The sequence below is a fragment of the Psittacula echo genome, assembly GCF_963264785.1.
Source record: "Psittacula echo genome assembly, chromosome: 7".
NCBI classification, from domain to species: Eukaryota; Metazoa; Chordata; class Aves; order Psittaciformes; family Psittacidae; genus Psittacula; species Psittacula echo.
Genome location: NC_137740.1, coordinates 38,137,845 through 38,163,641, shown reverse-complemented (window position 1 = coordinate 38,163,641; position 25,797 = coordinate 38,137,845). Strand labels below are relative to the sequence as shown.

At 39.5% G+C, this 25,797-nt stretch overlaps 1 protein-coding gene across 4 annotated transcripts; it reads left to right on the top strand.

The window, feature by feature from the left end:
• Positions 1 to 7,650: 7,650 nt before the first annotated feature.
• MFSD1 (major facilitator superfamily domain containing 1) lies at positions 7,651 to 25,537 on the top strand. 4 transcript variants are annotated; one of them, XM_080622300.1, is made up of 17 exons: positions 7,653 to 9,131; positions 9,208 to 9,260; positions 9,436 to 9,548; positions 9,920 to 9,962; positions 10,516 to 10,583; positions 11,357 to 11,465; positions 12,391 to 12,493; positions 13,241 to 13,339; positions 15,527 to 15,638; positions 16,698 to 16,754; positions 17,331 to 17,487; positions 18,560 to 18,657; positions 19,092 to 19,204; positions 19,786 to 19,833; positions 20,551 to 20,611; positions 23,618 to 23,732; positions 23,982 to 25,537. In XM_080622300.1, the coding sequence occupies exons 1-17, from the start codon at positions 8,978 to 8,980 to the stop codon at positions 24,039 to 24,041; spliced, it is 1,563 nt and encodes a 520-aa protein (XP_080478426.1). In that variant the 5' UTR covers positions 7,653 to 8,977; the 3' UTR covers positions 24,042 to 25,537. The 4 variants fall into 4 exon arrangements, with proteins under 4 accessions (XP_080478427.1, XP_080478429.1, XP_080478426.1 ...); XM_080622301.1 differs by lacking the exon at positions 19,786 to 19,833 and having other exon boundaries at positions 7,651 to 9,131; XM_080622302.1 differs by lacking the exons at positions 23,618 to 23,732; positions 23,982 to 25,537 and adding an exon at positions 22,632 to 23,587 and having other exon boundaries at positions 7,655 to 9,131.
• Positions 25,538 to 25,797: the final 260 nt, after the last annotated feature.

Below are 25,797 nucleotides of genomic sequence, written 5' to 3'. Positions count from 1 at the left end.
CAGTTCAGTGTAGTGTAATTTGCCTTACTCATCCAAGTGAGATCATGGTTTATATATCTAGTTATGGTAACTTTATTATTAACGTTATTGGGAATTTCATTCCTGATGGAAGGAGAGGTAAGGTAGCAGCCTTCTCATGTCATTGGGATCCATTTCTTGCTTTCTGCCTTACTGCTGGTGTTAAGAGATAGATATAATTAGGATTTCTCTAAATGGAAAAAATTAATATATAAATAAAACAAGTTGTAAGTGAAAGGTTATACAAGCATAGCATGATTTCCAATAAGAACCATCTCAGAACTTTTGCCCATTTGCTTAGCTCATATAACATTATTTTCAAAGAAATCTTTGTTCTTTTCATCCTTTCTGAAAGAAGCTCAGGAACACATGTGATTTGCTGTGGGTAGGTCTGACTCAGGTTGCAAACAGGTGACATGCACAGAATGGGTTTTCCTACCTGTGTAAGTCAAGGAAGGGCACGTTACTTGGCAGTGAGTCAGAAGTGTGAGTCCTCCGCTCAGCCTCAGCTGGCAGATCCCCAGCTTGAGGTCCAGACAGCTTCCCAGCTCTGGCCCAGAGGGAGGTGAGAGAGGAAGAGAGGGAAGGAGGGTCTCATAAACAAAGTGTCTCAACACCAGGTGAAATCTTCCAAGCTAACAAAGCTAAAATGACCTTTCAGTGAAACTCTGGCCTAGGGATAATGTTAATTTAACATGCATTCACTCAGTATTGATTACAGCTGTGTGTAGCAATCATGATATGCCTATAGTACCAGGAAATGTTAGTGTAATATTTCAGTTAGTCACGCATATAACTTGTATTTATTCTCTTGTCATTTGTGTGGAAGAACATGAATCTACTTGGGTTTCTTTTTTTTTCTAATGCTATGAATAATATTTATGAAGTTGTTTGTACTTCAAAACCACAAGGTGGTGAACACAGAGATATAAAAATGCAAAGAATTGTAATCTCTACGGAATGAAAATGTGAAATCAAGTGTTGAGCAAGATGCTTCTAAGGGAAATAATATATTTTCTGAATTATATTACAAGTGATTTTCTTGCTGTGTAGAATAATTTTTCATTCATTCTTTGAAGGGAAGTAAAAAAGAAAACTGTGCATTTCATCCCCTTCTCCAGCCCCTTTAGCAAATGCTTAGGCAGAATATTTTGTCCTCATCTTATTTTTGATTACCAGTTTGTGAAATTTTTTCCTTCCTTCTCCAGGTAGATAAACTGATTGTTTCCAGTTCTTTGCCAATGGGGAAAGGATTGTGCTTCCTCCCCCTTCTCTTTTTTCCTTCTAAATGAGAGATTTTTGTGATTTTTTTAAATTTTTTTCTCTCTTTCCCATAGTATCACTTTATCAGGGTTGTGAAACAGAACAAAGCCTCTTACTTTCAGAGTTAAAGCTGGATATGTGGAGCTGACTTAGAATTATTAGAATTATACTGATTTTGCATTTCTTGGTTTTGAATGGTTTCAACCCAGTAAGAATATTTAAGATAACCTGTCAACTACAGGTATAGAATATTGAATGATAGATGCACAAAGATGACCTGAGGTCTGGGGCACCTCTCCTATGGAGAAAGGTTGAGAGAGCTGGGGTTGTTCAGCCTGGAAAAGAGAAGACTCTGGGAAGATGCTAGAGCAGCTTCCAGTGCCTAAAGGGGCTGACAAGGTCACAAACTGTTCTAGGATTCAATGAATTTTGAGAATTTCTGCAGTGAATGAAATATCTACTTATTCTGTGATACCTGCTGCAAGTGTTGCAGCTAGAATAAGAATTCATGTAAATGCTGGAGCAATGCAGCAAGGGGGAAGTGGCCGCAAATCAGGAAACAAAAAATTGATGGCAAGGTGTTTCCTTGGAGTAACAATTGCTAGATAAGACTGTGCAAAGTGGAGCAACGGTTATCAGGGTGTTGTCAGGAAAGAGCTCATACTCTGAGGCAGGTTATACCTCGATAAATAGGACTTCAAGTAGAAGGTTGCATAGCGGAAGAGTAGTTTCAAACAAATACACAGATCAGAAGTGGAAAGCAGTTCTTTAGATGTGGGGCCTAGGAGAGACGGTGAGAAGTGAATTGCACAAAGGTAGGAAGATTCACTTGCAAGGAAAGGAAAGTGAGTGATTGGGTGTATCAGCAAAGGAATTAATCACTAAGTTCAGGGAACAACGGTGTCACTTAAAAAAGCTGTTTGTCTGGAATGTTCTGCTTGACTCTGGGCTGCAGCCTAGAAAGTGAAGGAAAGAAAAACAACCCACCTTACCCACATCTTGGAAACTCCCAGAAAAGGTCAATAACTTGAGGGTGGAGGAAATGCCTGATGAGGAACTGCCTGATGTGCATAAAATACTCAGTCTTGTGGGAGGAGAAGTTTGACAGGAGGTCTGCTTTTGGAATACAAGTTACTAAGGGAGATCAATTCAGAGCTAGGTGGGGACACCATGAGGCTTTATGCTGCAGTTAGAAAGTTCTTGTTGGATATTTCGAATGTGTGACAGCCTATTGCTAGCCAAATTGCCAATTCTTTACCAAAGTTACCTGCTAGCCAAATTAGTAATATACATCAATTTAAGAACAGAATAATATCTGTCCAGTGAACTATGCACATTATATATTTACAGGGCTATTAAGGGTGTACAGCAAGGCCTGCAATGGAGTCAGTGGGAATCAGCTTCTTTCTCCCATCCGTCTCTGCATTTCTATATGCTTTCATTTCAAAAGAATGAAAAGTCTAGCCCTGGTGATAAAGAGTGCCTTTGCACCGCTTTGCTTGGTCTTCAGCCAGAGGGAGAGAAACAGAGCCCTTGTCAAGGGTGTGAACTTCCTTCATTCCCAGGGCAGCGGGGCTAGCAAGCAGTGGTGGCGTGACACACCAAAGGTTGAGCATTTTATTCAGAATCAAAGCTTCCTTCCAAAATTGCTGGGCTTAGTTACAGAGTGCTTCATGTCCACCCTGCTGAAAGGAGCAGTAGAGCTTCTAAAAAGTTGAAGTGTTTCAAGAATGCATCTTCCCAGTGATGAACTACCCAGTAAACACTTTGGTTCAATGCCTCTCAGACATCTGTAGTTGTTCAGTATTTCAACCAAGTAAACTGGAGACTTTTTAAAGCTTAGCACTGTTAACATACAATGCTACTGCGGTGAGAGACAGGAATATGTGTATCCTGAGGAAAATTTTTGCAGGCACAAAGGAAAAATTGTACACTGAGTGAAGTAGAAGTGTTATCTAGTAATTCAACTGCAGTCCCAAAAGCCAAAATTTCTGAATTCCCTCCTCTCCCAACTCTGGACATTTTATTATTATTTATTTATTTATGTTTATATTTATTATTATATTTATATTATTATAATATTTATTATATGGACATTTTTATTATTATCATATATGCTAAGCAGCCTCTGATAAACTATTTTTTTCCTTAGAAGGCTTATTAGACATAATAGCTGTTTTCAAAGTGAACTTCTCTAGGTTACACTGAGGAAAGCAACAGGATAAGAGAGGTGAATTAAGCTCTGGAGAACACATACAGTGCCCTCCTGCAGAGTGCTTGAAATTACACTGCTCTGTTCGCTCCTGTCTCCACTAGGATGCAGAGAAAGTGGAAAGAACTCTCTTGCAGCAATACAATAAAGCAACCAGACCCAGGAGCTGGGAAATGGGCTAGCTTTAAAATAACACCTGTGCAGACAAGCCTGTGAAAAAATGGTAAAAAACTGCAGAAATGGTGATTTCTGAGGAAAGGTGATAAACCCAGAGGCCTTTTGCAGGGGGAAGTTATTACATATATGTACAGTGGCCATCACATTTAGAGCTACACCACTCAGTGATGCTTTGGCCCATGTGACTTCACTGGAAGCCAGCACCAGTACTTGCCTGTCTTTCTGCCTGTCCTTGGCAGTGAGCATCCACATGGTCAGTGTTCCTTGCTTTGGTCTGTGTTGGTACATGAATGCCTGTGGAAGTGCAGGCATTCATGTACCCATCTCTCTAGGAAGGGTCAGTGCTGGAAATCAGAGCAAACAGGTCCCCAGGCATTGAAACCAGGCAGTCAGAGCAATGTGATCCAGAAAAGGAATGGCACGTGAAGGTTTAGAGGTCTCCTGCATTGCCTTATTTCAAATGATAGCCAGCTCACAGGAAGTTTAATATTAAGTTAATTAGCAGGTATTATAGCAGTCTGCTCTGATTCTTTTTTTACATCCTACTACATCAAAGTACCCAGATAGTAATACTAAAAAGAAAGCTTCATGAAAGTACTGGCTTGGCTGAGAAGCTACACATAGTTAATGATGCTCTCCTACTCTCACTGCAGATATTTTTGTACACATTACCTGAGCAGATTCGGCTATTAGAGATACAGCCTAGTACCCACTTGCCTTAGGGAAGAGCTAGGGGCTAGTAATTTTGGAAAATACAAAGAACAATCTTTCTGATGAGTGTGCTTAGAAAAAGGAGCAATAAACCCATCAAGCTCAGTGCTGTTGTTTGACTCTGCTAAGAAGGGAGGAGGTGTTTGCTTTGGCAGAGCATCCTTTCAAACCTCAAGAGGTTCCTTAGGCCAAGATCTTTGGTTTCAGATAGATTTATGATGCAAAAATGCTTTCTCAGCTTTTTTCCAGCTGTTTACAGAAATGAGACATGTCTAAAGGAGATTGTACACAAGTACAATAATATTTTAGTGAGACAAGAAAAATAAAGGAGGTGGAGAGCTTTATAATAACACATTTGTTACCACATGAAGTGAATTTAAAAATGTTTGCATGCCTATGTATGACAGATCTTTCATAATTTGTCACTAATGTATGTTGGAGGCAAAGCACAGGATCCTTCTTTCAGAGAATGGGTAATAGTCTAATGATGGTGAAGTAAATTTAATCATGTTAAATGCAGTTCCTGCTTCTTTGCAATTTCGTCATATTTTGAAGCATGTTCACTGAAGAAAGTAATAACTTAGAAGAACTAAACTCTGAAAGCTAATTGTTGTTTCACGTGAGTATTTACTATCCAGAGTGTTCAGTGGACTTGATTGATCTGGGCAATGCAAAAAGGTGAGGCCACAAGCACAAGAATTTTATAGCACCTATAAAGTACTATATACAGTTTTTACTCAATTTTATGCTGTTAAACTAAGCATTTGGTATCATATGGCACTTTAAGTACTTTGATTTATGTTAAGACAGAAATTGCACCTGTAATAAACATTTTAAAGTATGAGTTTAAGAGCAATCTACTGTATTTATTTGTGACATAAACACTCACTTGCAATGCATTTGAGAATCATCCTAGCCTTAACTCACACTGCACATTACAGCCATTAAGCTTCAGGAAAGAGCAAGGTCATATCCAAGGTGAAGACAGAAGTGACTGGGAAGAGAGGGGTGGTGTGGCAAGCATTTTGAAATAGCAAATGGGAAAATATTCTTTTTCTTCTGTTCAATATTCCAGATACATGACTGTAATTTCTTACTGTACTATAGAGTCCTACGTTATACTGAGCAAGATAAAGTACCAATCCAGTCTTGCTTAATATGAAATATTTAAGCACACAGCCATGAAAATAACATGAAAAACCCACTGACGTCTTTGAAAATAAATATAATCTAATTGCATGTGTTTCAGGTTTATGAAAATTCCCTCACAGATGGATGAAAGCACAGAAACCCTTTGTTTTACTGCCAACTTGCCACTGTACTCCATGTGAAGAATCCTCCCACCATTATCACCTTTGCTATTCTGGTATTGAATTAATTATGCTCGTGAGAAGCTGCTTAATCGTAACATGAAGTGGTAATTTTAAAATTATTTAGGTAGCTTTTTTAATAGCTTAAATAGCTTAATCCTTCTATCTTTAAATATTTTTTGTATGATAGTAATAGAGTGTTGGTAGAGTGGCAATAATGCAAGTGTTTAGGAATGAATGGAATTGTTAGGAATGAATGACTGGGCTTTACTGATAGAGTGTGATGTTAACACTTATTTGTTTATTTCTTAGGAAATCACAGAATATGTGAATTCAGATGGATCTCTGGTTTCCTAAGAGCAAGCAGAAGAGAGGTCATGAAAAAGCAAGACACATTATAAAATCATGAGCTTGAAGTTTTCAGGGTAGCACAGTTCATTTGGGTAATGATTAAAAAAACCCCACAAACCCAAATCCAGAATTCTATAGTTTAAATAATAAAGTTAGAGAGAGATCATTAAACAGTATTCAACCTTCCAGGTTGCCTGTGCTGATCTACCCTTCTCTCACTGTTTTTACAGGAAAAGGAAGGAGACTGTCTTTTTCTGTTTGTTACATGTTGATGGAACAGTGGCACACAGGATATCTTACAGTAAGGAAGCCTTGGACGGTAATGTTACAGAGTTTTCCATAAACTGAATGGAAAAAGAAGATGTCAAGCCAGTGCTTAAAATCCTACTGCTAAGTCTGCAGGCAGTCAAGATGATATCCTTTGCTGAGTATTTATTTTTTCAGGTATCCTTTGTCATGGTACTTGGCAGAGACAATCTGCCATGGTTGTCAGAAGCTCTCAAAAATACTTTCGCAGAGTGCATTTTTTTGGTTTTTAGTGTAAAAGCACTGCAAGAGAGGTGCCCAGGATAAAATCCTGATCCACAAGTCAGCTTGAAAGATGATTGCAAAATTTTTTGTGGTAATCAATTAATTGAAGTCAACCAAATAAGAGCTTTGGTGAGGATATCCCTAAAGCCTCTGAAAGCTGTTCACTTCCATGCTTTCCATTGGCATACGCAGCTGAATCTGGGCCATAATATTATCATCCTACATCAGAAATTGCAGTTTAATAGGCTTACTCACTATGTGGTTTTCCTATTACTTTGATTATGGAGCTAGAAAGCCTTTTTGAGACTTAGGAGATGAAATCTGGGATTTTTAGATCTTCCTTTAAATATCCTCATTGATAAAATTGATCCAAAGTTACAGAAGACAGTTTCTGTGGGGTCCTTTTGTCAAAGTGCTGGCATTGTGTCACTGCCCATGAGAGTTACATGTTAGGTTGATTTGAAATCAATATGAAAGTATTATACTTTAAAGAATAAAATCAAAGTATTACTGCTTAAGCAGTGATAAAGCAGTAAAATGGCACCTCTGAGTGTGTGCTGGTTACCTCTCTTCCGCCTTTAACTACTGCTTCTCTGAATTTACCTGTGCCTTCTGAACCGACATTTAGAAATAGTTACAGGGACATCTTTCTGATGATACTAGTCTGGCACTCTACAGATTTGTTGAGTTTAACTTCGCTGGGTACAACCACCTGAAATTTTATACGGTAGGCTGGTTTGTTTCTTGTTGTGAGGGTTATCTTCCCTGACCTACAGTATAATGCCTCTGAAATACCTGTGATTTAAGATTATGCTCAAAATGGACCAGAAGGGTCTTGAAGAAGCAGCTGTGAGCCATAGAGAAGTCAGTTCTTCTGACTCTGGCTCTGTATTTCATGATCAGAGTGGGTTGAGGCTCCCTTCACCCACCATATCAACAAGGGATCCAGCTGTGTCCTGAAGGCTTCTCAGCGTTTTCTTACTGAGAATGACAGTGGGAGTGTAGTCTGGGGACTCTGGCTTTTTGCAACAGCCATATATGTGTCCTGGAGGGAAACCGGAGTGTGTGCATGAACAAAAAACATGTTCTGTGGATCACAGAGACCTCGAAAGGTACTGGGTGGTATGACAACGGTCTCCTGGAATAATTGGGCTGGTTAGCTAGGAAAAAAAGACTATATTTACATAGCCTTCGCTACATATAACTTTCCTTTCCAAAGTCATCCCTTTAATCTGTGTGTATAAACTATTTCCTTTTAATTATGCCCCCTATGAAACTCAAGGCGATCTGATCGTTCACGCATTGCCTTTGAGCTCCCTCAAGCGGCAATGAAACCTTCAGGTTTGTTGCACGGGTGCTTTCGCAAGGAAGCCTTACTGTTTAAGACCATGTTTTTTAAAAGTGACTATATTAAACTGAAAGAGCTGCTCTGATTTCAAGAAATCTAGACTGATTTTATTATTTTATCTAGAAGATAAAATTTGATGGAAGACTGGACTTTTTTATATTGAATAAATAGCTTTTTCAAGGATTTCTCTAATATGAGAATACCTTTCAGGACCAAACAGCTCAAGTAAAAAGACTTCAATATCCAAAAGGGGAGAACAACGGAGAAATTTTACAAGCTTTTGCATCTCTCTGTATGCTTATTGCAGGATTATTGCAATGTACCTCTTAACCTTTCTTTTTATTTTCTTTTTATTTTATTATTTTATTTATTTGTATGTGTGTGTGGGTTTTTTTGTTTGTTTGAGTTTTTTTAGTTTGAGACAGGTTGCAAGAGGTTCATTCTTCTTGAGTGTCTCAAGAAAAATACGGGGGTAAAAACCCGAAGCTTAACCATGCAAGGAGAAAGCCGGGTGACGCTGTGGAGGAGGCCAGGACATGTCAAGACCGAAGTGCTGGCTGCCCTTGTTCCTTGGCACCTCCAGCTCCAGACAGGCAGCACGCGTGATGGGCAAACCTGCCAGCAGGGAAACGAAGAACACCTCCCCGGTTTTATGTCTTTAATCAGCCGGAGGGCAGAGAGGCACCTTTCTCCACAGACCTCGCTCGCCGTTTGTCAGTGACAGGCCTGCACTTAACATCCTTTTACATCGAATAGGAGGCTACAGGTGCTGAAACCTGGAATAATGTCTCACCAGACGCGTGCCTAAGACAACTTTTGTTATTGCTGCGATGCTGGGCACGGTTTCTGCAGCTGATGCTCTCACCATAACATGAAGTCTGTTTAGGGGTTTAGTTTGGGGGTATTTGAAGGAGTTTTTTGCCGCTGTTACGCTCCTGTTTTAGCTCAGAAGCAGGTTTAGCCCCACCGGCGGACCGCTACCGTGGAAACGTGACGCGGTAGTTCACGTGAGCCACGGGGAGATCACGTGTCTATCGGTCACGTGACGGCGCTGCGATGGCGGAGGAGGAGCGGGCGCTGTTGGGTTCCGTAGGCAGTGACAATGGCGGTGGTTTTCCGGAGCCGTTCCGTTCTCTGCCCTCCGCCTGCGACCCGCGGCGTTTGCCGCACCGGCTCATTGTCCTCACGCTCATGTGCTTCCTGGGCTTCGGTGGGTGGCGGCGGGCGGGGTGCCGGTGCCTGTTGTACTGGGGGCAGGGCTCTGAGGCATCCCCTTCTCCTTGCAGGCAGCTACTTCTGCTACGACAATCCGGCGGCTCTCCAAACACAGGTTCAACGGGTGAGTGGCTGCCTTCGGCGAGAACGGGGTTACGGGCCGAGGGAAGCACGGGTAGCGGCCGGATCGGACAGCGTGCTGCTGCTCCTTAAGTAGTTTTGTTTAGATACTTGTTCGGTGTCCCTGTAATTACCTTAAAAGTATTTTTTTTTTTTAAATTCCTCCCTCTCTTATGTAGGATATGAAGGTGAACACAGCTCAGTTCATGGCACTCTATGCCTGGTATTCCTGGCCTAACGTGGTTCTCTGCTTCTTCGGAGGTTTTCTGATAGACAGAGTTTTTGGAATACGGTAGGTGTGATTGTAGTGTCACTCGTGTTCAATGGGTGGTAGAACTTAAAGTGCATGTGAAGTATAGGCTATGTAATACAGAGTTTTTCAAATTACGATCTTTTAAATTATAATAAGCTTTTCCAAACTTTTTTCACATAATCTTGGAAATTCCACTGGTATAAATGACCTTCCTTCTCTTAAATAAAGTTCCTTCAAAAATGCCAGTCTGTGCTACCTTTTTTTAAGGAAGCTGTCAAGTTGTAGGATTTATTACAGGAATCTTTTATTGCATATCAGTTCCACTTGTTCCCTTGCTGTAGGTCTAATGTGGTGTTTTGTAGGAAAAAAGGATTCTAGCTATGCATTAAGTGATTTTAATTTTCTTACAGGTTGGGCACTATAATATTTAGTATCTTTGTTTGTGCTGGGCAGGTAAGTGCAAATGAGAGGGTGAAGGGTTATACTTGTCTGAAGCTTCTTTACTGGGGCTGAGGAGAAAGAGCCCAGATGGCTTTTTGCATAGTGGTGGGTGTTTCAGATGGGAGTAGGCAGGTGAAGAGGAATGAAACAGGTGAGCCCTGGGTTTTATGGGGTAGTTGGGAACAGATGGGGTACCTGGGAAGAGAGGACCTTGAAGATGAGTGAAATAATGTAAAGGAACCAAATGTTTTATTTGTTTGTTGTGAAACTACTATGTAGGTGTATTTGGGTTGAGTATGATGGTAAAGGTGAAAACATGACTCGAATATTTAGAGGTGTTTCTGAGCTAAGTTTCAGGGTGGGTCAGATTGTATATTGTTTAGCCAGCTGAATGATGGATAAGGCCAAGGGAGCAAAGTCTAAAAGCTAGGAATGAAGTGGGTGTGAAGTATTTGTGCAGATCTGGGAAAGAAAGAGCATTTTTGTATCTGTTTTGAGATGGTTCTGTTTTTTTCCATACTTCAAATATAAAATCATGATTTTTCTTTAAATGCTTATTTGCCAGGTAGTTTTTGCTTTGGGAGCACTCCTTAATACTTTCTGGCTGATGGATGCAGGCAGACTCATTTTCGGGTAAGTCTAGAAGAGCATAGTATGTGCTGTCTGAGATAAGGACGGGCTTTGTGTCCTAGAGAACACTACCATGTATACACTCAGAGACAAAATTGCTGGATATTGAGGCATCTATAAAGTTGAGGCATGCAAGATCTTCAGTTATGTTCCCAGTCTAGTTTGAAGTTAGAAAACAAAAAAATAGGACATTCAGTAAGCTGATAAAACTGTGTTACTCCTCCTTTTAATTCTTACTTTCCTGAGTCTTTAGACTCAGAAAAGCAACAGCAAATACAACAGGGCTCCTGCAGTGGCAGCAAATGAGAGCAAATGTCAGAAGAAAAACCGCCAAGGTGTAAGTGTGCCAGAGCATGAGAATGTTAGAAAATCCAACCAACTGAACTTGGGGGGTGGGCAGATGACTCCATGAAATTCTGACTCCAGGTGAGATGCCTGCTTTTGGTTTCATTTAGGTCAGGTTTTATAACACTGCAGAAGAGAAATTATAAACTGCTGCTCACTGATTTAATTTCTCTAAATGAAAAAAGGCAATTATAATTGCTTCAAGATTACTTAAGATACCTTGTACTCTTAATTATTCTTAAGACATTGCAATTCTTTTTTTGAATTGTCTTCTAAGAATTCTGTTGTCTTCTATATATGCATTAGACTACTTACACACAGATATATTTCTCTAAAATAGTCATTTTGGTATTGCCAGCAGCTGATGGACTGCTTCCTATTGCTTTGCCTGTTGCAGTTAACATGTTTTCTTTTGTGCCTTCCTTTTTTAGAATAGGTGGAGAGTCCTTAGCAGTGGCACAAAACACGTATGCAGTCAGCTGGTTTAAAGGCAAGGAGTTAAATCTTGTGTTTGGATTACAGCTAAGCATGGCCAGAATTGTAAGTGTAAAACTGCGTAGCTTTAATCTGTAGACTTTAGGGTGTGCGGTTTGTATGGGCAGTGAGACAGGTGGGAAACAGCATTCCTAATGCTTCTGAGTAGTTTTTGTAGTAAATAGATGAAGGATGCACAAGGAAGTGGTTTAATAAGATTTCTTAGAACCTGTCAAACTTCTTTAGAAGACTGGTGGTGTTATTAATGTAGACTACTGGGGGGATACAGTCACATTGCTGTGTTTCATCAGATTAATTGGTTGTTGGTACAAGCACTTAAATTGCTGCTAGAGTTGGGTTTACACTAACATACCAGGCTGGGAATGAAGAGAGCAGAGACATCCTTCTTCTGTTAGGGCTCCTCCAGCAGCCTGTGGTATCTTAAACCACTGCAGGTATTTACGTTAGTTAGAGAGTTAGATGATCACAGCTGGGTCAGGCTGTTGCTGACTAGCAGTTGTTGCATCTCAGCTGAGCTGCAGTTAACTGTCTGTTGTTAGCCTTGAGTTTGGAGCCATGGACACCTTTTCTAGGGACAGAAGGAAGTTGGGGGAAGGTGCTTCTTCCTGGTGCCTGTCAGGTGGGAATCCGGTTTACTTTAACATATGGTATTACATTTAATTAAATTAGTTTCTGAGCTAATGCAGTGTATGATGTGGATTTTATGTCACTTTAATATCTCTGTTGAAACACTGTTGTATAAAATTTCAGTTTGTGATGGTATACTGTTGTTACAATGATTAATTTGTTAAAAAGATGAACCAAAACAGCAGGAAATAATTTTATGATTGGTGCTGATAGTTTATGATCTCTGTGTAGTGTCTTACCTGTTTGTTTCAAACACTGTTCCATAAACAGTTTGCCTAATGTTCCTTTTGAATTCATAGAATTGTGAAATGTATTATTGTTCACATGAGTCTGTTCTGCCTAGGGAAGCACAGTGAACATGAATATCATGGGCTGGATATACTCTAGAGTTCAAGATCTTCTGGGGTATACTGGTCCCAATACTCTTGGGTTGACTCTCATGATAGGTCAGTAATGCTTTGAATTGATGTCATCTGCTATTTTAGGCCTGTGAATTTTAACAAAATGCATACATGTTAATGATTTCTCACTAACTTGAAAGTAGGATGCATATGTTTGAGACTAGGAAGAGCAATTCAAATACTGTTTGTTTCGATGGCTAATATTCTTATGCAGAGTGTATGATTACTGCATCTGCTATAATGCTGTGTGATTTTTTTTTTTTTGCTAAATTCAGGTTTATATCTTATGGAGATGAAACATTTAATGTGCTTTGAGTAAGGGACAGACTTGAAAAAAACTTCTGAAGGGTATTTTGTCAAAGCTTGTGGGTAGTTGTCTGATGTGTAAAAGTGAAGTTTCCACTGCCTTTGGCTCTTTTCCTTCAGCTATGGGTATTGAAGACCTGGTGCTGGTAACAAGGCACAGGCTTTTTTTCTCTCATTACAAGGTGCAGATAAGGAGCTTGGCTGTGCTGAGTGGGAGTGGTGGTAATGTTTTAAATAAATATTTTAAAGAAAATGAATGTAGTTACATGTTTGTACTCCAGTTCAAGGTAGATGACTCTCATGTGACAGGCTTCAGTATTTACACCTTATTCTTTGAGTTGTATAGCTATTGAGTCTTATACGTAGGAGAAGCTGGTGTTAAACCTAATTTTCATTAGATACGTAAAGATATGCTAAGCTAGTTGTGCATGAAGCCAAATTGCTGCTTGACTCAACAACTGAACATGTCTCATTGCCTTCTTGCAGGTGGTGTAACATGTCTCTTTTCACTGATGTGTGCATTAATCCTCGCTTATCTGGACAAGAGAGCAGAGAAGCTCCTTTCTAAAGAGCAAGGGAAAACAGGTGAGTGGGGAGAGTGGTATAGCTGAATCTGCCTTCAGCTTCATTCTGGAGCAGACCCTTTCAGTTACACTGTGTGCACTGTGCAGGTTTGTGTTTTAGGTAATTCAGTGGCTGCTGCGTCTTTTTCTGCAGCTATCTTTAATAATAATTTTTAATTCATTTTAATATCAGTAGGAAGTTTTGCAGTTTTGAACACCAGTTTACAGGCAGATGCACTGTAATCTTGCTTTATTTATAAAGCATGTGGAGAGCCTCCCACTTCACAACAATTTGATCTGCATCATTGTGTCTAGAATTTTGTAGGTGTGCAAAACCACGCAGCTATTCTCTGTCAGCATGCGGTGTTTTGAGTTTTCTGTGTGAGAAAATTCCGACTGAGTAAAAAATAAACTCAATTTGAGGTCCAAGTAAGAGCATTTAACATGAGACTTCAGACATGAATTTTGCTACCTAGTTAAAGATTTCCTGGAAAAAGTGGTATGTATTTAATTCTGATGCATAAGACTTTCAGAGGCTTTAGAGAACTCGTACATCCAGCTTAATGTGAAAGAGACAATTTGTTCTTGACTTTGGTACTGTTGATTTCATAGAATCATAGAATAGTTAGGGTTGGAAAGGACCTTGAGATCATCCAGTTCCAACCCCCTTGCCATGGGCAGGGACACACCACACTAAACCGTGTCACCCAAGGCCTCATCCAACCTGGCCTTGAACACCGCCAAGGATGGAGCATTCACAACCTCCCCGGGCAACCCATTCCAGTGCCTCACCACCCTCTCAGTAAAGAATTTCTTCCTTATATCCAATCTAAACTTCCCCTGTTTAAGTTTGAACCCGTTACCCCTTGTCCTGTCACTACAGTCCCTGATGAAGAGTCCCTCCCCAGCATCCTTGTAGGCCCCCTTCAGATACTGGAAGGCTGCTATGAGGTCTCCACGCAGCCTTCTCTTCTCCAGGCTGAACAGAACCAATTTCCTCAGCCTATCTTCATACGGGAGGTGCTCCAGTCCCCTGATCATCCTTGTGGCCCTCCTCTGGACTTGTTCCAACAGTTCCATGTCCTTTTTATGTTGAGGACACCAGAACTGCACACAATACTCCAAGTGAGGTCTCATGAGAGCAGAGTAGAGGGGCAGGATCACCTCCTTTGACCTGCTGGTCATGCTCCTCTTGATGCAGCCCAGGATACGGTTGGCTTTCTGGGCTGCGAGCGCACACTGCTGGCTCATGTTCATTTTTTCATCGACCAACACCCTCAAGTCCTTCTCTGCAGGGCTGCTCTGAATCTCTGCCCAACCTATAGCTGTGCCTGGGATTGCTGCGACCCAGGTGTAGGACCTTGAACTTGGCATGGTTAAACTTCATAAGGTTGGCATCAGCCCACCTCACAAGTGTGTCAAGGTCCCTCTGGATGGCATCCCTTCCCTCTGGCGTATCAACAGAACCACACAGCTTGGTGTCATTGGCAAACTTGCTGAGGGTGCACTCAATCCCACTGTCCATGTCACCGACAAAGATGTTGAACAAGACCTTTCCCAACACCGATCCCTGAGGGACACCACTCGTTACCGGTCTCCAGCCAGACATCGAGCCATTGACCACAACTCTTTGTGTGTGGCCATCCAGCCAGTTCTTTATCCACCGAGTGGTCCACCCATTAAATGGATGTCTCTCCAATTTAGAGACAAGGATGTCATGTGGGACAGTGTCAAAGGCTTTGCACAAATCCAGGTAGATGACGTCAACTGCTTTGCCCCCGGTCCATCAGTTTTGTAGCCCCATCATAGAAGGCCACCAAATTGGTCAGGCAGGATTTCCCCTTAGTGAAGCCATGCTGGCTGTCATCAACCACCTCGTTGTTTTTCATGTGCCTTAGCATGCCTTCCAGGAGAATGTGCTCCAAGATTTTGCCAGGCACAAAGGTGAGACTGACTGAGTGGTCCACCCATCAAATTGATGTCTCTCCAATTTAGAGACAAGGATGTCATGTGGGACAGTGTCAAAGGCTTTGCACAAGTCCAGATAGATGACGTCAACTGCACTTGTATATTCTTAATTTAGCACTTGTATATTCTTAACTGACTGTGTAAATTTTAAACAAGAGAGTAGACAGTGGCAGGAATATACGGATGAATTTTAGCTATGCTTATGCTGGCTGAAACAGTATTGTCTCTTGCCCCACTCCAGGTGAAGTGATTAAGCTAACTGATGTGAAGGACTTCTCTTTGTCCTTGTGGTTTATATTCGTAATCTGTGTCTGTTACTATGCAGCAGTTTTTCCTTTCATTGGACTTGGAAAGTAAGTATCTTCCACTTACGTAGCTATTCCCCTTGAATGTGGTTAGGGGCTTAACTTGCTACCGGTGAAAATGCTAGCACTATTGCTACTAATATTTAAGAATCCCAGATGGCTACAGAATCTCTGGTCTCCCAGCAAGCCTGTGCTGTGGTTTGTCATGTTCTTCTGTGGCATTGTTCACTATACTTGTGATCCAGATAAACACAGCTCTTACGTTTTCCTTATCTGCTGAGCTTTGTGGGAAATGACATTGCTTAACACAGGCTGAGCTGTCAGAACTCAAAAGCGTAATGCATGCTCCATTTCCTGATTAAAACTTGATACAGATTTCAAGCATGGCATGAGTCTTGGTGTGGGAAGCTGTGGGCAGCTGTCGTATAGAACTCTTTCTGTATATGTAAGCTATTAACTGAGACATGGGGGTTTAAATGTAGTTGCAGCTTTGGACTGAAGTTCTCTTACTGTGCTGACTTTGGTATACTTTTCATGTTGAAACTTGGGGCATTCATATGTAGGTTTCCCTTTTGAGCCACATTACTTGACCTACAATCTCCATCAAATGGTTTTTGAATATATTTGGATTTAGAAACAGATCGCTTGAGCTCAATGCATGTTTTATAGTAAGTGAGATGGAAAAGTCTGAGACATTGCAGTCAGCAATGCAGATGTCTATTTTTTGCTTGTGCATCCTTCTGTATTCTAAAAATTCTCACTCTCTTAGAATGCTCTTTCTGCCTTATTATTGGGTTATACGTTGGTTATTATTATTTCTGTCTTATTATTGGGTTATATGTTGGTTATGTACTATGGCTGTTTTCCCCAAAGTGTAATTTGAATAGTCCTTAGACACAAATTTGTAGAGTCTGATAATAAGCTCTTAAATGAATTATAAACGACGATCTGTGATAGGATGTTAATGTCAAACCTGTATAGCTTTAATACATATTTTAAATTTTCTTGTACATTAGGTTCTTGTGTCTTTAGTTTAATTTTGTGTCTAGCTTAATTTTTCTTTCACGTTAGTGTACGTTTTTCTAAATCTGTTTTTTTTTTCTTTAGGGTTTTCTTTATTGAGAAATTCAAATTCTCACCTCAAGAAGCAAGTGCAATTAACAGGTATACTGTGGTTGATTTAGTAAGTAAATGTGCTACTGCTGTGTTCCAGGGGTGTGTGTGTCTTTGGGCTCTGACCATGTGGGAGGTTTTGGATTTACTGTTGTATGTGGTGACTTGTATTAAGTGGATACATAGGTTTCAGATGTCTCAAGGAATAATTGTCTTGCGTATTCACATTGAGGAATTAGGAAGAAAAAGCTGTGTCTGAAGGCTATTGTTTTCTTCTGAGTGACAAAAGCAGTTTAATAGCAACACTAAATAAACTAAATTTTCCTAGTCTGAAGATGAATTTTTGATGTGGAAGCCCCCAAACAAATAAAAACAAACAACAAAACACTTGGTGGTATCTGATTCCAAAAGCTCTGAGTATGTCACTGTTTCCTTGGATGTCAAGTGTTTTCATGTCCTCAGATATTTTGGGAGTTTTGAGTTCTGGAGTCTGTTGTTACAGGGGATTTTTGGTGTATTTTTAGTTATGGCCTCACTGGTAACAAGGTAATATGCCTGTACTGTGTAGCACCTAAAGCTGTCCATGGCTAGGCAGTGTTAAGTTCTCTTATTTTTATTCTTTTGTAGTATTGTGTATATTATATCGGCACCCATGTCACCAGTCTTTGGACTCCTGGTGGATAAACTTGGAAAGAATATCATCTGGGTTTTATGTGCTGTGATAACTACACTTGCTTCTCATATTATGTTGGCTTTTACCTTCTGGAACCCCTGGATAGCAATGGTAACTATTCTATGTGACTTATAGCTATATATGATAAAATAAGAAATAGAGTTGATCCCGAATTGTTTTGCATAAGTAGCCACTGTCTTTTGACTCTTTAGAAAGTCTTCAAAACCTATTTTGATATTTCCAACTTTAAGAAGGATACACTATGTGAAAGTGAGTATAAAGACAGTGAAAAAACAAAGGATGCGTAATACAATCAAAACTATCATGAGCTCTTTGTGGCCTAAAGATAACATCTCAGGTTTTGTTGTTTTGTGGAGAGAGACAGTAGTTATTTGTGTTTTGAGGTGGAAAAGACTGGCAGCTGCTGTCTGTAGCAGTAGTTCTATAGCTGTTTAGTGCAAAGAGATGTTCAGCTTCTTAGAAGGGTGGGATTAGACTGGAAGTCTGTATGGAGTCGCAATTCCTTGTCCCTTCAGAGAAGTCTTTAGTTCATCACAGTATCTGTGTTTTGGTGGTGCTTTGTTGCAGAGGTCTGTTCTCATGCTTCGTGGACACTACTTACACTAGCTATTGCTAGGTTATTATGCTAGATGCTTGCTTTCCTCCTGAAACTTGTTCTTTTGGTATAGTTCTGCTTATTACTATTACTTAAACTGTCTCTAATGCGCTGTATTGGGTAGTGGGAAACATCAATAAAAATCTTTGTTATTGATTTACCCTTCCTAGGGCAGATTCCCTGAGAAATTGCTTTTGAACTAAGGTTTACAGGCTTAAATACAGTACTTACCAGTGTATCAGGGTTTAAAAACAGGGACCTTGTTTTTCAGGTATTTTCTAGTGAGTTGCAGCATTGATCTTTTCCATTGGGTATTTAAGTCAGGCTCTTAATGCTAATTAGGTAGGGTTTAGTTTGTGGGTCACTCCTGGAAAAAGTTCTTTCTCCTTCTAAATGTGCATATGTATTTAGACCAATATTGCAAAAAGTGTTCTTTTTTATTTTTTTTTCTTTTTTCTCTTCTCCTCCCTTTTGGGAGATGGGGAAAATCAATATGTTCATTTATTATAACTTTACAGCAAAAATGCTTGTCTTCTAACATCTGTTGACTTGTTCTTATTTCACCAGTGTTTGCTAGGAGTGGCATACTCACTGCTTGCCTGTGCCCTGTGGCCCATGGTGGCCTTTGTTGTTCCAGAACACCAGTTGGGAACTGCTTATGGCTTGTAAGTACTTAAATCTGTCCATCTGTGCTGCTTTACAGTGACTATGTCCTGATACTATTAAACCACTGAATATCAAGCAGTTACAACATGTTAATGGTTACTAGTTCCTCCAACTTCCGTCTTGCAGGAAGTGTAGTTTCAGGATGTGTAGTAGAGCATGTGGTTGTGTAGATCATAGAATCATAGAATGGTTAGGATTGGAAGGGAGGTTAAAGATCATGTACTTCCAACCCCGCACCATGGGCAGGGACACCTTCCAACCAGGTTGCTCAAAGCCCCATCTAGTGCACAGAAACTTCTGCAAAAATGCAGAGTCATGTGTCTGTCATATGTCACAATGAACGGAGAGAAGTTAATCTTGTTTGAGCAGTGCCATTAATGTTTTCTTTAAAAATGAATTTCTACACAGTGGTAATCCTTTGTTTATGTGTTAGCATGCAGTCCATCCAGAATCTCGGTCTGGCAATTATTGCTATAGCAGCAGGGATGATTCTGGACACAAGAGGATACTTGTTTCTTGAAGTCTTCTTCTGTGCTTGTGTTTGCTGTAAGTACTAAAAACATTGAAAGCGAATTCTGTGCGTTCAGGAAGCTTTATCAGGCTTTTTTCTTGATATTTTTTGTAAGACAGTAATACCTCCTTTCTTACAGTTAGGTAGAGGTTTCAGCTGGGGCGATGTTGAAAGTAACTCAAACCTAGTGATGTGTTTTGTGGTTTTATTGAAGTGATTTATTGTAGGTAGTTTCGGTGTCTTGAGAAAAGTGAAGTGAGTAAAAGGGTAGATAAATGATACTCTTAAAGGCTGTGTCTGAGGGCTGGTTTTAATATAACTAAAACTCGAACAACCTTTTCTGAGTTACCATGCTACTTACAAGCATAATAGAATTTTCCAAAGGGGTTAAGAGATGCTGCTGGCAAAAATCTCCCCTTAGTTACAACTGTCATGAAAAATTTTACTTGTTGCTCAGTTGTGTGTTATAGCTGTTCTTGTGTTGTAAACTTGTCAGCTAAAACTGGTCCTCTTATTTTTTGTTTGTGTTTTTGGTTTTGTGTTTTTGTTTTTGTGTGGTTTTTTTTTTTTTTGTTTTGTTTTGTTTTGTTTTTGGTTTTTTTTGTTTGTTTTTTAGTGTCACTAATAGCTGTAGTCATGCTGTATTTTGTGAACCACCTTACAGGTAAGCAAGTGTTTTCAGGTTCTCTTGATACTTGTTTTTATCATAATTCTTGAAATTATCAAGCTGAGTTTGATAACTTGATACGCAAGTAGTGTTGTATAGCTATGGCTTTGGTACCAGGAGCATCTCTTGAAGAAGCCAGTCTCTGCAACATCATCTTTGTCAATGTTGTAGTGTGTAATGCCCTGAACCTTGCTGTGATGTGAAATCTTGTCACAGGGCAGAGGTACCTATCCCTTCAGCTGGCTTGAACAGATGTGTGGGATATCCTAAACTATTTCTAAACTCTGTATCAAACTTGACTGTGTGCATATCTGCAAATATGAAAACTTAATTCTGTAGACTTTTCTTCAAATAGCAGTGTTCTTTCTCAACTGTTTTTTGAAGTGGTTACTACTGAAGGACCTGGAACGGATATTGATTTATTTTTTTCAAAGTTGCTTCCACTTTCTTTAGTTTTCAGGAGTGTTATGGTGAGTTGTAGAGAAACTTCATTGTTATTCAACAGAAAACTGGATCAGGTTTGAGAGCTTAGTTTGGGTTCTGATTTTGCTTGCTCAGATGATTATGAAAACGTTGCTCTTTACCTCAGTTTCTACTTTTGTACAATTACTCTGCTGATTTCTTTTGTAAAGTGCTCAGAGAACTTCTGTATCAAAGATACTATACAAAAAGACCAATTTTAAAAGTTTCAAGTGTATTTTATTTCTGTTGCAGGTGGTGATCTCAACTGGTCTGCAAAGAAAAGGGAAAAACTGCAAAAAGCAGCTGCAGCTGAGTAAGTATAAAGAACAATAAAGAACAGTGTCCTTAGGAAATGTTTAACCTGAAGTGATTAAGTAGATTACTGTCTGAAGTCAGTCTCTTTTGTAGGTCTGCCATTTGTACTGAATGTTATTTTCTTTCTTACTGGTTTCATATTTCATATGAAAGGATTTCATATTCCTGCCTCCTCTGAATGAATAATTAGAGGAAGTAGCAATTAACCAGGTGTCCTTTCCTGGCACTCTTCCTTGCTATCTTCTTTGTTTCAGTGGCCTTCTAACTGAGTGGAACTGAAGTGTATTTAAAAAATGTTGTATTGCTTATTTAAAAATGCACTTCATTTATGGTGTACGACTGACCCAGTTAGCAGCAAACATGACCTGGGTTTAATGTCAGGTAATGCATAGACCAACTTTTTTTGAAGTGTCATTAAAAGCTAGATCTCTCTTCAGAAGAAACTGGACTTCAGTCACTTCCCCTTCAGTTTCACCTTGCTCCTCTTGCTATCTTATTTAGTAGTCTTAATTCAGCTTGTCTTTGAAAGCTGTGACTTGAGTCTAAATTGCAGTGCTGATGTGAAATGCAGTTTGTGATCAGATTTCTGTCAGATATTGTTGATTACTGTGAAAGAATTCCAATTTTTAGAAAGAAAATGGGGCTAGGGTATTTCAATAATGTGGAATCCACTTCCTTTAGAAGGAGATGAAGCACTTGAGGTGTGCTTAGGGCAGAAATTGTCGAAATAGGCAAATTTCAACTGTTTATCCAGTTAAGCAAATTTCATTCTGTGGGAGACTTGTATGTCCTACTTCCTTCTCTACAGCAAATAAGGAAAGTGACACTTCAGAATAGTAACTTGCAAAGTTCTCTTCCTTGGTCTTGACAAAACATGGGTGACGTGTTAAAGGTCCTTTGTTGTGCATAGCCCTAACAGCTGGAATCGGGTACTATTGCTTTTTAAGTGTTGCTTGATCAGACATGAAGGTATCAGTCTTTTGCTATTGGGATATCTCCTGAGTTTATCCTCTCTGCACAGTAGAAAGTGTACTTGGGTTTTTTTTTTTTTGTTTGCTATCTGAGAATGCTAAATGAGAGTAAAGCTCTTGATGGATATGGACTGTTGTACAAGGGAGTCAAACAGTGGGTTTCAAAATAATTGCCTTGTATTGGGGGAAGAGGAAGGGAAAAGCATTGTATGGCAAAGTCCATTTAGATGTCACCTTCAAGGTGAAACAAAAAATCTTTCTGCTCCAGTTTCTCGATTATGTACTTAACATATGTACTTAATTATGTACTGGTGGAAAAGGACCTGGAGGTGCTGACTGATGGCCACTGAATGTGAGCCAGCTTGTGCCCAGGCAGCCAAGAAGGCCAACAGCATCCTGGCCTGCATCAAAAATGACATGGCCAGCAGAGCCAGGGCAGTGATCATCCCCCTGCACTCAGCACTTGTGATGCCACACCTTGAATACTGTCTTCAGTTCTGAGCCCCTCACTACAAGAGCGATGCTGAGTTGCTGGAGCAGATTCAGAAAAGGGCAGCAAAGCTGGTGAAGGGCTTGAAGCACAAGTCTGATGAGGAATGGCTAAGGGAACTTGGGTTGTCTTGAAAAAAAATCAGAACACCTGTCAGTAAGGTCTAGTTAGGTGACTTGTGGGGTTTAACATTGATTTTTTTTTTTTTTTCTTGTCCTAATTTTGGGCTTTTTACACAGCAGTCTTGAGGAAAACTCAAGGAAATGAAAACCTCACCAGACCTGGTGAGCATCCTAGCTTAGTTGTGATGAATATCATCCTCAAGTAAAAAGGTCACAGGCAGTTTTTAATACAAATGCACCAACAAACCCCAAAGCCTTGTACCCAGGAGGAGTTCTCTGTCCAAATAGAGCTGTTTATCAGTCTGTCTGGCCCATGTGAGATGTGTAACACTTTTAGTATTTACTATGAAAGATGGCTTTGTATTTGTGTATGCTGTGGGATATAGTGCTTTAGAACAGTATTTTCAGTAATTTTTGTTACAATATTTTTTTCAGAAAAGAAATTTGAATAGCAAATATCATCGAGAAGTGGGGAGCATTTGATCAGCATCATGACAACTTGAAGAATTATAGTGTTGTGTAGTTTGGTCACTGCACACTAGCTCTTTGGAAAAACCACTAACATGCAGGGGGGTTTTACAGTAAATGGCTGAATTTTATGCTTTGTAACCAGTTTTAACCAATACCAAGTTATTTCTTAGTTTGAACAGAATGAGTTTATAGCATTTTGCACTGTTTAAGCTCTGTCATTGGAGAGGATAGTCTGCAACCTGAGACAAACATGTTCATCTTAAGATAAAGACTAGCGTGAAGTGTCTTTTATGTGCAGCACTATCATCTTGAGGGTTGAGATTTCTTAATGTAATGGCATTTAATGTTCTGTAATAAGGCTCATTGCCTTACAGAGCTTAAAGACGGGTCACTTATTGCCTTTATCACTGTCTTAATGCAAACCATTGTCTTAAGCAAAGTGTATTTAGAGCTTCATTTGGTTCTGTTTCTCTTTAAGACTTGTATGGGAAAAGAGCTGTTATGCTCTGATCAAATACTGGCTCTTGTAGGAGACTGCTGTTAATTCTGAAGACTGCTGAGCAGTCTTTTATTTGCATTTTTGACAGGTGATTCTTTTTGTATTGTAATCTTTATTTTAAGGAGTGAAAGCTTGTTTAATAAAGAAACAGTAAAAACTGTTAGAACAGCTCACTGAGCACATTGTAATCTGTGAAAACCAAAAAGTTTACCTTTCTACCAAAGTCTTGCGATCTAAATAAAAGGAAACTGCAGAAAACAGCCTCTCTCCTTTTTTACTCTGAATTAGAGTAATCCATACACATCTTAGTCTCGCTTAGTCTGATATCCAGTATTCATCTATAATTTTACAAGCATATTCCAGTTATTAAAAATAAAACTGCATACACAAGATAAGTTGCTTGGGTTTGCACTCCTCAGTGCAAATATCTTAAACCAATTTTCTTTTACAGAGCAGAAGAACAAGAGAGACTCAGACGTCAAAATGAAGATGACTTGGCTAAATTACGGCCAAAAGCTGATGACCTTAGTTTAAGGAATAAATATCTCTCCAAACTAGGCGCTCAGGTATTAGTAACAAAGTAGGGGTTTTAATAACTAGGAATAGAACAATGAGATAATGATTTTAAGAACTATGCTTGTGTCAAATAGCCAGGAAATCAACCTCTAATTAAAATGCTAAATGTATGCTTGTTCTCAGAAATGAAGTCTCACCACTGGTAATTAAAAATCTAATAAAGAAAATGAGTCAGCCTGGTAAGTAGAGAAGCAGGCTTATTATGATGCATGATTTTTTTTAATTTTATCTTTTTGCAGCTACCAGATAATTACTGTTCCTATTTATCAACAATGGCACACAGAAGCATGTTGAAATAGCATCATGCCCTACTTGCAAAAGCAGAAATACATGGAAGCTCCTGCTACACAAAACTTTGTTTCCAGTACTGACAACTACCACATCAAAAGCACAGTGATGCCCATGGCAGGGGGTTTGGAACTAGGTGATCTTAAGGTCCTTTCCAACCCTAACTATTCTATGATTCTATGATGTACCATGCTTTTCTGCAAACATAGATCCTATTTTTAAAACACTCGCCTTAAGTTCCTCCTCCTATCGCACGTGATGCTCATGAAGAACCATCTGGCTGTTTATCTGAACTCATGAGCTATGTACTACATGCTCCTGTCTAAGATGATCAGTGAGTAGCTTGAGACAAAAGCTAAGACTTGAGCTTCATACGCAACAATGTCTGAAATGTGAAAGCTTTGTTTCAGTAATCAAATTGTAGTGAAATGAGCTTTGGTATAGGTCTGGGTTATTTAGCCTCAAGTTGGACAACTTTGTTTCCATATTTGACAATAGTCTGTTTCATTTTGCTTACAGAAAAATGTGAGGAAAGGCTACCATTCAAGTATTTGAGAGGAAACTGCAATTCCAGTACTACAGTTCAAAAAATGTTAGCTCTTAAATGTAATACTAGGTCACGGGTTTAGCAATAATCTCATGTAAGTCCTGATTAATGTGAAAAATAACATTTTTAAGAGGTGGTAACTAAAAACTATAAAGAGTTAAATGCAAACGGAAGTTGGGCTTTCAGTGAGAAAAGTGGTGTTCAAGTTCATAATGAAAGTTAATGCTATCCCATAATTTCAGTGGAAAGCCTGTTGCTGAACAGCTAGTTCCTAGTAACTCCTGCAGAGTGCATTCTTTGATTTGTTGCTCGTAAAGACTCGCTGATGTAATTGAGCAAACTATTCCTAAACTAAGCTAATCTTACTTTAAAAGGCAAGAGCATCTGGCTGGCTGGAACACTAGGTAACCCAAAGGAAGAGCTGCTTGTAGAGGTAGAGTGTGAGGTGTGCGGGGGTGTGAGCTTTCCTTGGCGGACTTCAAGGAGTCCTTGTGTGGAACAAAATGCTGAAGAGCCTTTAACAGATTGCTTGACTGCAGAAAAAGTACTTTGTTATAAAAAAAAAGTTATATTTATAATAATTTTTTTTTTGCCTTCAGTAATTTAAGCAGACCTTCTGGACCTCGTGGTCTTAAGGGTTTTTGTAAAGATACTTTTCAGTGAAGATTTCTTTCATGCTCCTGAAAAACCAAGATCATCTTCCTGAAAGAATAAGTCAGGACTATTTTTGTTAATAGTTCTGTATTTTGAAGAACAATCTATGAAAATCTATGTGAATTATGCTGAACTTACTGCTGAAGGGGAGTAGTACACTGACCTGTGATAATTCTTACTGGTGCTTTCTGTGCTCACTATGAGAACTGAACGCTATCAGCTCTGAGACTGTTTGATACAAGTCAGTTTGTGTTTCCTTGTAGACTTGTGACTGCTGGATCTTTTTTAATAAAAGCCTTAAATGGACCCTGGCACCAGTATTTTTCTTACCAGACTGGTTAGTGATGTGTTGTTGCGCCTGGTGATTGTTGAGACTTATATATGCATTTTAATTTTTTTTTAAACAAGGATGATTTCAGATTTACCCTGAGAAATATGTAGAGTTTCTGAGGAAGTGTATATTTGAGGATCCAAAGGCAAAGTTTCCCTCAGTCCCCCCTGCTGATGGTTTGATGCATTTTTCTTTCTTGGGAAGGGAGGGAATTAGATTATTGTTTTGTTGTTCT